Source organism: Centruroides sculpturatus, unplaced genomic scaffold, assembly GCF_000671375.1.
Source record: "Centruroides sculpturatus isolate CEXI.00-Female unplaced genomic scaffold, Cexi_2.0 scaffold376, whole genome shotgun sequence".
In the NCBI taxonomy this organism is placed as follows: Eukaryota; Metazoa; Arthropoda; class Arachnida; order Scorpiones; family Buthidae; genus Centruroides; species Centruroides sculpturatus.
In genome coordinates this window covers 82605-99767 of record NW_019384863.1, presented here as the reverse complement: position 1 = coordinate 99767, position 17163 = coordinate 82605, and the positions used below count along the sequence as shown (strand labels likewise).

The window sequence follows — 17163 nt, the reverse complement described above, 5'->3', positions numbered from 1 at the left end:
ACAATATCAGTTCTTAATATCAAAAATAATATGTTGTGGAATCACCACAATTTGTAATTACAGTACTTCAAGGATTAGATCAGAAAGGAATTCCACCAAATTTATCAAGGTTTCACAAAATATATCTTCCCAACCTTTTATTTTAGGTTTTTTGAGCTCTGCAACAGTTGATAATTGTTGTCCAACTTTATACAAGGCTTGAGAGAGGATTATGCACAAGTGTTCCATGGAACACTTGTGCATAATCCTCAAGTCAGGCATGCAAAATGGTGAAGATATGGTAGGGCATTAATATTTTGATGCACAAACATTGTTTAATATAACTTAGTTTCATACGTAAATTGATACATTATGAAATGTTCACACAAGCAACCTTTAGTTGTTTTGACTAGAATGGGCAGATATGACACCATCTCATATTAATTTTAATTATTATTATAATAAATTAATTGAGCCTCCACAGCCTTATCTCCTTGGCTGGCTGAGATATTTAAGATGTCCCCAGTTGGATTATATATATAATCCATATCTAAATTAATAGTTCTGGAAGGAAAGATTGGATGGAGATCCAGGTAGTGTAATTGGCAATGCATCTGCATAGTAAATAGAAGTTGCAGATTTAACTCCTGCTCTAGTCCAATTCCTTTCTTCCAGAAATTTCTAAATTAAAATTAAATTTATTATAATAATTTAGTCACTTTGTTGTTATGTTTTAGAATCAATTAGAATCATAACACTTCAAATGTGAGAGAAAAAAATAAAAAAAGGACTATCTGCAGGTGAGCACCACACTAAGTTGTCCAACATGACTGAAACAAAGGCAGCACTAAAAGTGTTAGTGGTCGTTATTATTTCTGATTCTGGTATCTTGTTGAAGAGGATACTCAGGTAGGAAGGTAGACAAGAGTTTGCCATAAAATTTCCAAGAAGCCATAGTTACAAGCTTTAAAATGAAAGGTGAGTGCAGTGCTCACCCTTGAGTAAGGATGCAACTATGCAGATGCGAGCGAGCAAGAATGTGGCAAGAAGAGATGACGTTTCACACACTGTTTCTCACACTCATTTATTATGACTGCACAGATAAGAGTAAGAGCATGAAAAATCATCATCTCTTCTTGCTCGCTCACGTCTGCATAGTTGCATCCTAACAGCGAGTTAAAAATATTTGTTAACAAGAATTTACAAACAAAAGCATTATTTTTAAATTTGGATTGCATTTATGATTTACTTATTTCTAAGAAAAAAAAAATTTAATTATATTTCATAGTTTACATATTACATGTAAATACACAAGTTTTCTAATAAAAATAAAATATTGAAACTAGTTTCTACATATACATAATACAAAAATTTTCTTTTTTGATGAAAATTATATATATAATTAACTAAAAGATACTAAATCTAACTTAAGTTATAAGATTGTACATAACTTCGAAGAATTTCCATAAGTTCCCAATTTTTTAAATTCCTTTTCTTTTTCTTCAAAAATAGAATAAGTCTGTCGTGCTACTAAATAATCAGGTAAAGGTTTATTCCAATCTTTAGGTGGTTCCTTTCTTAATTCCCAAACATCGTTTTCTTTTGCAGAGTTCATTCTTTTTTCTCTTCGACGCTTTTCATCTTCAATTACCGATGAAAGATATTGTGGATCTTTACATTTTCTCCATTTCAAACAGTCTTCATAATTACACAACCATTCTTTGCAGTCAAGAAATTTTCCATAAATAAAATATTGATTAAATCTTGCTTTGAAGCTCATACAATCTCGATATTCTTCTTTATACCATTCACATGGTTTCACCATCCAAGCATCATTTGGTAACTCCCTTTCATTTATATCAATTTCCATATTAAATTAAAAATATAATTTATTCCTATTTTATTACAATTATAAAATTCCGTGCATCAATATTTATGAATACAAATTTAAATACGTTAAAGTCTCGTTAACTTATCTCATTGGAGGATAACATCAGGTTATTTAACCTGTAGGCAGCCATTTTTAATACAAATTAGTGTTGCCAACTCTAATGATTTCTAAAATATTTTAAAATTAAACTTGTAAGTGTCAAAAAATTTAACTTATTCTTATTTTGAACAAAACATTCTCTGACTTTTTCAAAATATAACATGAATTTTCCGCTGAAAACTGACAGATTTAACAAATTAATAGCTGAAAATTTATATTAGGAAAATTAAATTTCTTTCTATTACAATAAATATATGGAAATTCTAATTTTATGCATTATTTCAGTCTTCACTGCCGTTATAACTGCTAACGAGCTTTATTATTTAGATATAGGCTACCCATCGCCATTGAAAAGCATTCAAATCTAAATTCAATTTCGCTTATATTATTAAATTAATACTAACACATTTGTATCATCAATTTTATTTCATTTTTTCACATATAGTATTATAAGATACCAGTTTTAAAACTTATACATACGTATTATGTCCTTTTCACATTGAATGTGAAAAAAGCGCATCACTACATATATTTTAATAATACTATACCACTACAATATGTTCAGTTTACATGAAAAATTATTACATTTATTACTGTTGGTATGATGTATATATAAATACGTCATTTAGCCATACGTCATTTGGAATAAACTACGTAATTTCAAGTTGTAATTAACCTATCTTTATTTTTAAATATTATTAAAGAATATGTTAAATTATATCAATACGTTCATTTATTCTACAGAATCTATCAAGTATTTTCATAATATAAACCACTGAACTATTTTAATTATCGAATTAAAAAAATTTAAACAACAGTTTATTGTTTTTATAATTCCTTTTACGATATTTTTACGGTTTTATGTTCTATACAATTAATAATCAAATAAAAATAAAATTGATTAACAATAGAGCGAATTTATAAAATTATTTAGTTATCGAAAAATTATAAAAGTTATAAAAACTTTAATTTTCTTAATTATAATTACATGTAATTATTCTTCCGAATTTTATTAAATGCAATATATATAAGCTGTATATTTTCAGTTTACAAACAGCAAACATGTCGCATTGTATATTACAAGTACTGTATAGCAATGTATATGAAATTAGAAAAAAATCTTATGTGAAAATTTAATTGTATATTACAAACATATGCATTTTATTGTAATTTTTATTGAATGCTTTTATGGTTTTAATTATTAAAATGCATACTTTAATCTTATTTTTTTTTAATTGAAAACGAAAATAATCTTAAATTGATTATTATAATTGATGCTATTATTAAATTACACAATGATATTTTCAAGGTTTTTATACATGATTAAAATATATTCGTAAATAAATAACAAATAAAAAATATTTATGAAAATTTTTATGCAGGAATATTCAGTAAATGAAACACAAACAACACTGCTCACGTATCAGAAAACAATCAGTGGTGCCATCTCGAGGGAACAGAAATAAACAATTTTTGTGGGGGGTATTCAAGAAAACTCAGCGGAAGTGAAGTAAAGGAATTGACATTTGTTAATATTTTAATGAGCTGTTGGTATGATGTATATATAAATACGTCATTTAGCCAAGGTATGATCACACTATATCATCTAATTTTTATAATCTGGTTGTTGTAACGTTTTAGGATTGACATTCGTTCGCTTTGGTTGACGTGATTCGAATACAAAGATGGCGGAATTTCTTGTCCAAGTTTGAACAGCGTCATCTATTGAGACCTGATAACAAATTTTAAATGAAAACTTTTTATTTTAAACATTTTTGAAATTTCTAAAATTATTATTTTATTTCTTACTTGTATCGAAGTCATGTTTCATACTTTATACACAACAATACATCAAATGCAAATACGCATATTATGCTCCACAATATATATGTAAATAGTAAAACTATATGCATGCCACTGCATATATTCTTTATGTAGTTTATATGCATGCCACTGCATATATTCTTTATGTAGTTAAATATATAATGTTAAGGAATATATATTCGTTTCTACATATAACAAAATTTAAAACTTTAATAGTTTTATAAGACATCTTATGAAATGACACTTGGAAAAACAAAACCTTTTACAATATAGGAAATAAACATTCTTTGAAATCATTACTTGAAGTTTACAAAACTTCATTTGGAATTAATAATGTTTAATATGAACTCCTTTAGTGAACTGAACAATGTCTAATAGAATCTACAATCACTGATACAATTAGTAGATTTTATATAATACATATTTTACTTTATGACAGCTAGAGCTTTTGTTAATGACATATACTATTGTATTTATTTTGATTTGTAGTATTGTAATATTTCAGAAAAGTGTAGAGATTTAATATTGTAAAATATAAATAATAATAAATAAAATATTTAACATTATTTAAATTTATTTAAATATTGCATTTGATAACTAAACAGAATTAATTAAGAGAGCAAATATTAATTATGCATATTTGTAAATTAAATAAGTTCATATTGAGGTTTTGTTATTTTTACAAAATAATTTATAATTGAAAAAATAGATTGAGATTGTTAATTTCATTTAATTAAAGATGTCATATGAGCAAATAAATATAAAGGTTTTCATTAGTCTGTTCTTTTACATTATATATATATGCTATTGGAACTGATAATATAGAAGAAAGAATTTAACTTACATATTTAAATCTAAAATTTAAAGATTTCAAAGATTGTTTATTTCTTATTTTAAAACAGTAAAATGAATAAATCAGAAAATTGGATTCATCACCTCTCTTATTTAGAAAATACATGAGATAATTTGAATGAAATTTATTTCCTACATTTAAATTTAAAGAGTATTTTTATAAATCAAAATATTATAAGCTAGCATGAAAAAAGACTAATAAAATATTTTTATTATTTTGTCTTTACTAATGTTATTTGATTTAAATAATCAAATTCAGGAATGAAGGTTAAAATTTGAAATACTTTTGTAATTTTTTTTCCTCATCTGTTCAAAATATTCAAAATACAAGTACTACAGATGAAATCTAAATCAAAAAGTAAATTATTAAAAAAGTTTTAATTCTAAAATTTCAAATTGTTTAAATTTTTATCTAGATTACATTATTAGAAGATAAGTGAGGCTTCTGAAGTATTAAATGTTTCTATCAAGATACATAATGTGGTTATAATAAAATAGTAATTTTAATTAATTCAAAGTACATTAAAATATGAAAATAATCGCATAATATGTATTTATATTTTAGAAAATACAAGGGAAGTGGCGCTTCCACTGCTTGCAAGAATGGCATGTCACTGATATACCAGGTTGTTCAATAAGTTTTGTCGTTCGATAAGAAAAACACAATTTTATGGTTTGAAATACATTTTATTATTCAATATAATCTCCCTGAACTTCAATACACTTGTTCCAGTGATCTTCTAATTTATGGATTCCATCCCTAAAGTGAGAATCTGGAAGACTGTTGAAATATGCTTTCATGACTGCTATTACCTCTTCGTTTGATGAAAATCGTTTCCCACGCACGAATTTTTTGAGATGTAAGAACAGCCAGAAGTAAGAGGGAGCTAAATCTGGCGAATAGGGAGGATGTTGCAACAATTCGTATTTTAATTTACTGATTTTCGTGACGGTTTTTTGAGCTGTGTGAGAGGGTGCGTTCTCTTGATGAAAAATGATTTTTTTCTTCTTTAAACCAGGTTTTTTCTCACAAATTTTTACATCCAGCTAGTCGAAAAGGTTACAATAATAATCTGAGTTTATTGTTTTACCACTTTGGAGGTAATCCACAAACAAAATTCCTTTTGCATCCCAAAAAACATGCTAACACCTTCTTGGCCAATTTCTGGACCCTAACTCGCTTCGGAACTGAAGACCAAGTTCATACCACTCCTTAGCCTCTTGTTTTGATTCAGGATCATGGTGGTAGACCCAAGTCTTATCCATAGTGATGAAATGATGCACAAAATCCTTTTTATCCTTTCTAAAACACTCCAAATGTTGCTGAGAAAGTTGCATTCGAATGTGTTTTTGTTCCATAGTTAGCGAATGCGGCACCCATTGTGCACACAGCTTTCTGTAACCCAAAACTTCAGCCAAAATATTGCTCACACTGCCAACGAGATCCCTAGGGCTTCTATTAAATCTCTCTTGGTTAATCGATGATCTTCCAAAACCATATGCTGTATTTTTGCTATGATTTCTGATGTTGATGCACTTTTTGGATGTCCTTCACGTGGATTGCCTTCAAGACTCATACGACCACGTTTAAATTCAGCAACCCATCTTTCTACTGTTCTAATTGAAGGGGAAGAATCCTTATACACTTTTAACAATCGTTCATGAATTTGTTTTGGTGCTACATCTTCCAAAAATAAGAATTTTATCACTGCACAATATTCAATTTTTTCCATTGTAAAAAAATACAGTGACACTTCAACTTTGAACAGCTGCAAATTTACAAATGAGTTGACAGATCTACTTGAAACTTGACACGTGTTTATGAAACAGTAGTACTATTTTTAGAGAAATAAAGTGACGATCCTAATAGCGCCATCTCTTATTGAATGACAAACTTATTGAACAACCTGGTATAACATTTCAGATTAAGAGTAGTATCTCTTATTTTATGAGTATTCGAGAATGAAATATTGGAGGGTTAATGAATGTATAAATAATTATTCTGTTCACAATTATAAGTATATTGACTGGCTTTATAATTTAGATAATGCTAGTAAATATATAGAAAACAGATTCTTGATTATGTGATAAATTTTCTGTTTGTTGATTTATTGTCTAATTTATAAGAAATTGGAGAAAAAGAGACAGAGCTGTGGTTTTCAACAAGGGTGTCTTGACACTCTGCCATAATGACACTTCAGGGGTGTTAAAAAATGGATTGATGGAAAAGAGCAATTCAACACTTGGGCCATCTGCCAAGGAGGAGTGCATCCTGGGAGGACCTTCTGTAGGAAACTGGTTCTATTTAGATGTTGGACCTGTGAAGAAAACCTGAAAATACTGTGTCCAATCCATTGGTGAGGCATAAACCCAGGACCAAGCATCAGAGGCTTTATCCACTTGACCATTAATGGGTCCTTGTGTTACAAAATATTGGTCTGAACAGGACCATAACACTTTTTATATTATTAAAAGTACTAAAAACATCAATCCTACATTAATAAAGAAGCAGGGGTACCACTATTAGAAAAAGTTGGGAAATGCTGCTCTACAGCATGGATCACAATCTTTTTGATTCTGTATGCTAAAGTTAAATATTTTTAACTTTAAAAAATATTTTAAAAATTTTTAATCACTGAAGCTTTACAGTTTGAACAAATATTGTTAAAGAAATTAGTTCAATTAGAATAAATTAAAAAAGCTGATTGAAAAAAGAATAATGATTAACTGAATTGACTATAAAATCAAAATAAAAAAACAAAAATTAATATATATTGAAATTAAATCATATAATTTTAATGCCATTTGTATGATATTCATATCTTTGGAATGATTTTATCAAACTAATTTTGGACTATTTCATATTGAAGGATTATAATAACTAGAATATTCTATAATTTATAATTAATATTGTCAATATTATACAGTAAAATATTAGGATGAGTCAATATATAATTCACAGACTGAAATCATTTAAAATTTAGTGTACATTTTACGCTGGTAGATAGCAGAATCCATTGGAAAGAAATCATCTCTGCATGTCATGATTACTTAACCTCATCCAGTTTAACTTGGTTGGTGTAAAGTACATTGAGAAGTACAGTTTACCAACATGTGTTGATGAACAACTTAGTTGGTAGTTTGGGATGCTCTCATCGAACTGCCTGCATCATGTACGAACATCTAAAATTCCATAGTCTGCACATGATGGGTTTAGCAGTTGTCCTGTTGTTTGCTGAACACAAAAATGAACAGAATGAGCTTATCCATGCAGTATCTCATACAGTATAATACAAAGGAGAAGGACTTCATCACATAAATCAGGGACAAACCATGAGTCCACCACTTTCAATCAGAATTGAAGTGTGTCTCTAGGAATGGAAATATTCTTCCTCCCCACCCACCAAAAAGTTCAAGGTGATCCCATCAGCATGCAGTGTTATGCTAACCATTTTTTGAGACTCACAGGGCATCATGCTGACAGAATTGTATGACATGCTGCATGCCAAATTCTCCTGGCATGTCATTTTGGCATTTGTGCTGTTGGTTTGACATTCCTGCATTCCCTTCTGAGGGTTTTCAAATAAAGCTGGATATTTCAGGTAATAAAAATTCTGTATGGCATATTGTTTCCTTTCTGCACTTGATGTGTATAAGAAAGTTATAAAAAAATCATTTATATTAGGAAATATACAAAAAAAGTTAGTATGTAAAATATTTCTAATACAAAATAATAAAATTGGTTACATGTTATATTATTTATAAGCTATATATATTAAAGTAGCCTGTTATATTGCTTTTGCAAGGACAATCATCCTTTCGGCAGTATTGCCCTCCACAACTAATGTGGTATTTTTTCTTGTATTCCTGATCTCTTTTCCAAAAAAATTTTTTCTTACCACCTATCATTTATCTTTCTTAGTATCATTATTATCATCTATAATTAATTTAAGAAAACAAGTTTTGTAGCCAGGTGATAGAAATAGGTCTAAAAATAAACAATGCAAAATTCTATTTGGATTTTAGTATTTTTAGTTGATGCTGATGTGTTGCAATGAGTCATTTTCATTTAGCAAGATAGTGATAAAACAGTTTTAATCATATAATATTAATAATAAATAATATATACTAATCGTCTTTCATTTGAAGTCCATGATGAACAGAATTTTTTCTTTTTCATTTTAAATCTATATTTTAATTATAGTCAACATTCCAAAATGCCAAAAAAAGATGTGTGATTTTAATAAGCATTTAAAAAAATAGAATATATGTGTATTAGAACTGTGGAAATGAGGAAAGATTGTTTTTTTTTTTATTTGATATAGTAATTTGTTTGATGGCATTTAACTTGGCAGGGGATAGACATTCCAGCATTATCAAATAAAATTTGTTGAATAAACATCAGAATGCTTTAAATTCTGAACTATATCCAAATGCTGTATGCTGCAATTTTTTTTTCTATATGAATTATGTCATTGTGGAGAAAATATTTGGAGAAAATCAAAAATTTTGTTAGTTATTGTTAAAATGCTTTAGCATATCATGCTGGAGTCCAATGCATAATTTTAGTGTCAAAGCATGGGTTGTACTTTAAAACTTACATATACAGTATGCATAATGAAAAATTTCACTGGACTAAATGAGGTAATAATATATAACATTGTTCCAAAATTTTATACAAGAAAAATTCAACGTATGGGAGAAGCTAGCTACTCTTCTATACTTCATTAACTTAAAATTATTATTGTTGTGTTAAGAACATTATGTAATCAATATTACATAAAAACATATTTTCCAACTATAAAGGATTAACTAGTCATTGTAGTTATTCAGCTGAATTAATCAATGTACTTTTAACAGTTTTCATCAAAAACCATTAACCAGAGACCTGGAGTATATGGCATCTCAGCCACAAATGAGAAGACTAGCATCAAACTATTTGTTCACTTAATTAAAGGCTTACTAAATATGATAATATTAAAAGGGGAGGATTTGTTACAGTTTTATCATCATTCACACAACTTTCCAGTACTGAGGTAGATTGGCAGGCAGGCAGCCAAGATCATCAGAAATGTCTCATTCCATGTCAGCTTTATAGAAAAGTGAAATTTATGACAACATCATTACCAACATGTGTGTAAACAGCAAGGACAAAGACTTCCTTCCTGTCTGGAAATATCTCTACTTTAGTCTTGCATCAGCTGCTACCATTCATCATAGTTCACCTTCCTTTACTACTGGGTGTCTCAGAATAAATTTACAATTTTGAAAACAAAATGTCAACTGCAGAGCATCACAAGAGAGCAATGAGTGCATTTAGTAGAAAGTGATGCACCAAGCATCAATCTTATCCATTTATGGATAAAAAAGTTTTGAGCAATATCCTCAGTACTAAATACTCAAAAACCCATCAAATGAGGACATCAAGAAGTGATGAAAATGTGGATGTTGTGTTGGAAGTTGTTCTTTGTAAACTGAAGTGCTTGTGTGCAGACATGCAATTGTTCTTGGCATCCATTGTTCATTACATTATGAAGTTAAACTTATACTTGCATCCATATAAGGTTGAAATAATGCAGGAAATAATGGATTCAGATTATATGCAAATCTTGCTGCAAGAAAATTCTGAAAGATTTTGTTTCCAGTAATAGCTTAAGCAATGTTTTTGGAGTGATGTAACCCACTTCCAAAATAAATATATTAAACAAAACTGTCAATTTTGTTTAATAATTGTGTCAATGAAAACCTAAAAACAAACATCAGTGACTGTTATATAATGCCAAAGTGACAGTTTTGTGTGTGTAATGTCTCTGGCCAGAATTATTGGTCCATATTTCTTTGAGGATAGCTGAGGTTGTCTGCTTACTGTCAACAAAACATGTTGTTCTAAAATTATAAGAAATTTTTCTTACAAAAACTTTATCAGCATCTTGCCTATAATGCTAATACCTGGTTTGGTATGACAGAGCAATAACACACACTTCAGGAGCCTCAATGAGCACACAATTTCTTTCAGGTAAAATTATCTCAAAGTTTGGTGACCTGACCTTATCCTTATTGATTATTTCTTGTGGAGCTATCTCATGCATAGACCTCTGAACATATTCAACAGTTGAAATTAGAGCTGAAATAAACAATATCCCAGTGAAAACGTTTTAGCTGGTCATCAAGAATATGATGCTAAATTGGAGGAGGGCTGTCACCAAGGTAGACATTTTGAAGTAATATTGAAATCTACATATGTTTACTACAATATTTCATTAAAACATTTTTCAAATAATTAGGTTAGATTTGGAGTTTTTTTTAAATTGTAAATTTATTATGAGACATCCTATAGTTTATTGTATCCCATCTTTCTTTCCTATGTAGCACTAACATTTCACTATCAGTCTACACAAGAGTAGTCCATTAACTGGATTGAAAATATTAATGTTTTTCCAATCTCACCCACTGTTAAAGATGCATTGCTTAATTCAGTAGATTAACTATAATGGCTAGTTCTATTTTTTACAAAATGGATAACATAGGAATCAAAATGCCTATATACTTTGCAGACAATATTGGAGGAGCTCAATACTTGCTGCTAAAAACAAGACCAGGTATTGACTGGTTTGGTCACAAGCTTCTAATAGACAAATTTCAAACCAAATTGAAGATGAATAAAAGCCTCAGGCCAACGTATAAGCAAATGGAAGTGAAATGTAAATATGAAAGAATAAATATGATAAACAGACAACTAGAGGAACTGTGGCTGAAATACAGGTTAGCATCTTGGAGGAAGAAAAAAATAATATACCAACTATTATGAGTAAGGAGGCTAAATGGTTATTGGAAGCTACATTGGAAATAACTGATATGAGAAGACATGCAAGAACATTAGAGATAAAAATATATTTGAAGGATTTGAATGCAGAATTCCAAATATAAGCAAAAGAAATAAAAATGCAAAGAAATTAGAGAGAATAATCAAAAAGGAAAAACAAGGGATCTTTAACAAGATGAAAAAATTTCTGGAGAAGGACTATATTGAAGAGATTCTATGATAATGCTTGTATAGAAATAGTAATTGAACAAGAATCCAACATAGATGAAGTTTGATGAGTCTTAAAAAGCATTACTAAAAATAAATAATATATGCTAATAATATACCAATTGAAATTTTACATATTACTGAAGATGGTGATGATGATTATCAGTTAATAGTTTTGTAGATATATGGAAAACAATGAAATATCCAGTTAATCTTTCTATCAATTCCATAGGAAAAGAAAAGCTACACAAGAGAATGATTGTTGCACTACTGCATAATTACATTGATTTTAATGCTAGTAAAATACTGTTGAAGATAATACAAGCAAGGTTTCAAGCATATGTGGAATGAGAATTGCCTGATGTACAAGCTGAATTCAGAAAGGGAAGAGGAACATGTGATTAAATAACCAATTTTTTTTGGATAATAGAGCATGCTAGAGGTCAAAAACAAGCTTGGTTTTGTTTCATTGAATAAAGTATTCAGTTATGGAATTCTACATTGAAAGATATGGGTACTCTAATTCATCTTATCTGTCTACTAAAGAACCTATACCGAAGTTAAGAAGCAACAGTAAGAACTGAATGTAGAGAAATTGAATGGATCAGTATGGAAAATGTTTTTTTTCAGAGCTGATATAAAGATTTTACTTGATAGGAAAGTTATGATGAATCTGGAAAACACAATAAAATACAGAATTCTGGATTGAAGAGAAAAATAAACTACCATCTAAATTTAGCAGTAATTTTTTGATGAGAAAAATCGAAATAGTTAAAGCAAAGGTCTTCCCAATAGCAACATACAGATGTGAAAGCTAGACCTTAAAAGAAAGCCAAACCTTAGAAAACTGATTTTTTTGAACTGTAAGTTTGAAAGAAATAGTTATATACCATGGATTACTGAATGGATAACCTGGTCAGTTTTAGATCAAGTCCAACTTGATTACTTACTAGAATCAACTACATTTAAGCAGAAGATAATGTACTTTGGATATGTAATGAGATTTGAGATTCCTTCTGATAAGGATATGATGGTTGGAAAATTGGAAGTAATAGAAAAAGATGACAAAAAATAAGATGGTCAAATACTATTAAAATTGACATCAACATGCAGCTTGAAAACTAAAGAAACTGTCAGAAATAGAAAATTTTGGAGAACTGTTGTTCATAGGATCAATAAGAGTTGGAAATGAATGTTTAAAAGTATAAAACAATGCAATTATTATATGATAAAACTGTATTTTCCATAAAATTTTTCCTACTTATTGCTAAACAGGGGTATCCTCTTTTAATAAGTCTGATTACAGTAATACCCCGAACTTATGCGATAGGTGGGACCGAGCAATAACCGTGTAAGTCGAATTCGCATAAGTCGGGGTATAATTTTGCAATTTGTGTAAAATCCAAGTTGGATGTATGTAAGCTAATAAATGCTCTCGTTAATCTTATCTCGTCTTTTGATTCGTTCACGGTTACAAGAAATCACCACATATTGTCTCTCAAGTCTCCTTAGATGTAACAAACACAGAAATAAATAACACAAAATAAATTGTAGCTGTGTGTCGATTCCGCGCGACATGTCCGAACATGTAAGCTGAACAATAGTGTGGGGGGAGTGAGTAATCAAAAGTTGCATGGCGCTCAAACAAAAGATGAATCGACAAGATTTGAAATCGCGTAACTCCGGGTTCGCGTAAGTCAGGGTAGCATAAGTCGAGGTATTACTGTACTTATAGATATATTGTTTATATATAATAGTGTGAACACAGCACTGGCTGGGGATGACTCCTATGTCCACAGCCTAATAATATCTACACAGCAGCACTCAGCCAGCTATTGTATTACCTGGCAAGGTATATATATATATATATAATAAACATCTTAAAGTCCGATGAGTTATAATGAAACATCCAATGATCACCTGAAAGATTGGGCTAGAATTTGGATAATTAAATGATTAATATAAAGTAATTTGTCATCAGAGGTAGCCATCTCTTAACTAAATTAATAATTATAAATTTTAATAAATTATTAAATAATTTAGAACCTGGAATAAAAGAACTGATTCGGTGCAGGGCTTGATCTCACAACCTCCGCTTGCCTGTTGCGCTGCCCAGACCCCTGCAAGTCCTCGCTTCCAGAGGTATATTAATTTAGATATAACCTTACTTGGTCGAACACGGGACTGGCTGAGGGATGATTCCTACATCCACGGCCTAATAACATCTACAAAGCTGCACTCAGCCAGCTATCATATTACCTGGTAAGGCAATACGACAGCTGGCTATGTGCTGCTGTCATTTTTAGTTCATATAGCAATATAATGCTATGATTTAGAGTGATGAATTAAAAAATATGGGTTTTTCTTCACCAGTCTAATAAGTGTCTATGTATAATGAATTGTTCCTTGCCTAAATATATCACTCCAGTAATGAAATTTGGTGAAGGTAAGGTAATCTGAAGCTATTTTATGATTTGGTTTTACATTGATTGATTGATTTGGACAAAATAATGATTGCCATGATATATGTTGACATCTTGGATAGTCATGTTTTTTTAATTGTAGTAGCATTTTGGAAAAGGCCAGTGTCTTTATCAACAGAATATGCTCTGTTATATTTTGTGTTCTGATGGAGTAGTTTGAAGATACAACTAATTCAAAAAAGAGGTTTTCTAGGAAAGGATTTTGGTCCTAATCTCACTAAGATCCTTTGGAATGAATTGAATCATTTAGTATTTAAAAAGGGGATTGATTAACTATAAAATTTAATTTGTTAACTCTTTTTGATTTTATCATATAACTTCTTACTAAGCCATAAATTCAAATGTACCATTAAATTTTTTTATTAAAGAAATCTTTCACTATAATAGATTTCTTTATAGAATTTGTAGTAAAATTGAACTTTGAAAAACCATGTCACTAGAAAATTATGGAAGACATTCTCCATTAATTTTCTGAAGGAGAATGCATTAAGCTAATAGAGAGGTTGAGGCGCACGTTTTAAACGTGTAAACGTGTACGTGTGATGTTCGGCGCCGCTTTCCCGTAAGCCTAAAAGTTTGACAATGGTGTTTGGATAGTCGGTGGAATCACACTCGACATTCCAAATACCATTGTCAAACTTTTAGGCTTACGGGAAAGCGGCGCCGAACGTCACACGTACACGTTTANTCACCACACCGAATTAATGATAAAGACACACTCGGAACCAAATTACGGTATGATACAAAAAACATTTAAAACTATTTCATAAAAATGATGTTCATAAGTAAAAAACAATATATATTTATGTAATATATAGAGTTGACCAATTAGTCTGTGTAGTTTTTTAATGTGTAAATGAAAGACAATTTTTCCAGGGGAAGCAATAACTTTATTCAATAATGTACAGGCCATTTTGCCAATTTTTGGACAGCTTCATAATTCCTTGCTCAAGGACTTCCTGTCTTTCGTGGCAAAAATCTGTTCCAAGTGCTGTTTGATGCCTTCCTCGGAAACAAAGTGCTGTCCATTTAAGGAATTCTGAAAATAAAACAGGTGGTAATCAGAGGGGACAATATCTAGTGAACATATAGGATATAGTAATATTCTCAGCCCCACTCTAATAATTTTTGCCATGTTTGCAAAGGTGTGAGATCTGGCGTTGTCATGATGGAAGATGACACTTGTGATTTACCAATTCTGGGTGTCTCTCATGGATTGTTGTGTTCAATTTGTCTAGCTGGTCACAGTACACATCTGAATTGATTTTGTTTCTGTTCTTTGGAAGCATTCATAGAACACCACCCTACCATTTCCAACAAATTGAGAACATGATCTTTAGGTGAAGCATTGCCTTTGAAGTGATTTGTGATGGTTTGCCAAGCAGCCCCATGAATGTTTGTACTCAACATTATTATACATGATTCATTTTTCATTACCTGTTACCATCCACTCTATAAATGGATAATTTTCCTTAGTTTTCTTAGTGAATTACCGAGGGAATCATTGATGCATTCAAAGAGATCGCATAATCAAGTTTATGCAGGTGGTTTTCCACACTCAATTTTGATATTTGAGAATGCCTGCAATCTCATGTGTCATGCAACGTGGAGTCAATTAACTCCTTCACTTTGTTGATTTCAGTCTCTTGTGACTGGCCCGAGTGTGATATGTCTTATGTTAGACAGAAAACTTCCAGAATGAAATCTTGCAAACCATTTCTGTTACACACAATCTTCAAGGCATCTTTACCTTACACTGCACATACCTTTTTACAGGTTTGTACCATATTTTTGCTTTTTTCATTTTAAAGAAAAACATACTAAGCTGAAAATGCTTGTTGTGCTTATTCATCTTTCAATTAATGTTAAACACACAAAACATAATCAATTTTTTTTTTGAAAAATGAACATTGAAATGTCAATTTCAAATGGTTACATGCTTTCAAAATTTGAACTGAAGCTTGTTGTTTTACACAATGTCTACTGCATCTATTACTGAAAACTGCATGGACTTATTGGCCAACCCTACAGAATAAAAATTTTTTATTATTATTAATTATTCTAATATATTCACTTCTTTTAAAAAAATTTAATATTTAGGTTTCATATAGAACAGCAGATGTTGTAGTCATGCCAAAACCATTAAAGCCAGAACTAAAAATAGTGTATCCCTTTGGGGTGAGACCTATAAATGATAACTTAAGTACTGATGATTTAGTTCGAAGGCTAAAGGTATGATTTTTTTAATTTTAAATTTAAATGAATTTATGATATAATACAAAATTAAATGAATTTAGTTTAATTTAATTTAATTTGTAAAGTCATTCTTTTATATTATTAAAATTAAATTATATTATTAACATTTTATTCGTAGTATATTTATCCAGTTTAGTTCGTTATATAAGTATACTGATGGCTACACCGGCCAAACAGTATAAGAAACTTACCCTTAAATTATGTAAAGCAAGGGCTAAGTTTGATTTTCTATCTCAGTGCCATCTTAATGGTGCTTTCCCAATGTCTATTTATTGCATACGATTACCCACAGGATGTAATTAAAATTTTTTGCTTAAGAATAAATGCTATTTTCTATTATCATATTATCATGAATTATGTTTTTGCTTGGAATGTTACTGAATTTCGTTACATCCTTCCTAATGAAATTGACTCAAGTTTTGGGATAAAACAGTTACCAAGTTTTTAGATTTGAAGATATGAATTGCTAAGTCAAGATTTGTTATGCATAAAACAATTCTTATTTCTTATCTATATATATAAAAATGAATGTATGTCTGTGTGTGTGTCCTATGTCCTTCATGCATTACCACACCGTTTATCCGATTGCCGTGAAACTTTGGGAAGTTGTTTAATATACTCTGGCGAAGGTTTGTGGCATAGTACGATTGCCATAAAACTTTGAAAAGTTTTTTAAATTTTTTAATACACTCCCGCGAAGTACATTTATCCTACGATAGATGGCGCGCGTTTACACGAGCATTCGTGCA

The 17163-nt window shown here is 30.0% G+C and overlaps 2 protein-coding genes across 2 annotated transcripts in view; one reads left to right on the top strand and one right to left on the bottom strand.

Annotated features, from left to right (window-relative positions):
• Window positions 1-1341: 1341 nt before the first annotated feature.
• Window positions 1342-2100, bottom strand: LOC111630698 (UPF0545 protein C22orf39 homolog). Its single transcript, XM_023374844.1, has one exon. The coding sequence runs from the start codon at window positions 1847-1849 to the stop codon at window positions 1412-1414; it is 438 nt and encodes a 145-aa protein (XP_023230612.1). The 5' UTR covers window positions 1850-2100; the 3' UTR covers window positions 1342-1411.
• Window positions 2101-3417: 1317 nt separating this feature from the next.
• Window positions 3418-17163, top strand: part of LOC111630696 (sister chromatid cohesion protein PDS5 homolog B-like) — a 95542-nt gene continuing 81796 nt past the window's right edge. The window contains exons 1-2 of the mRNA XM_023374840.1: window positions 3418-3555; window positions 16259-16390. Coding sequence (XP_023230608.1) covers window positions 16289-16390 — 102 coding nt within the window. The 5' untranslated portion in view covers window positions 3418-3555; window positions 16259-16288. The remainder of the gene's footprint in view (window positions 3556-16258; window positions 16391-17163) is intronic.

Excerpts from the sequence above, each read along its gene's own strand:
- LOC111630698 (XM_023374844.1), bottom strand. The coding sequence starts at position 1,849 with ATGGAAATTGATATAAATGAAAGGGAGTTACCAAATGATGCTTGGATG.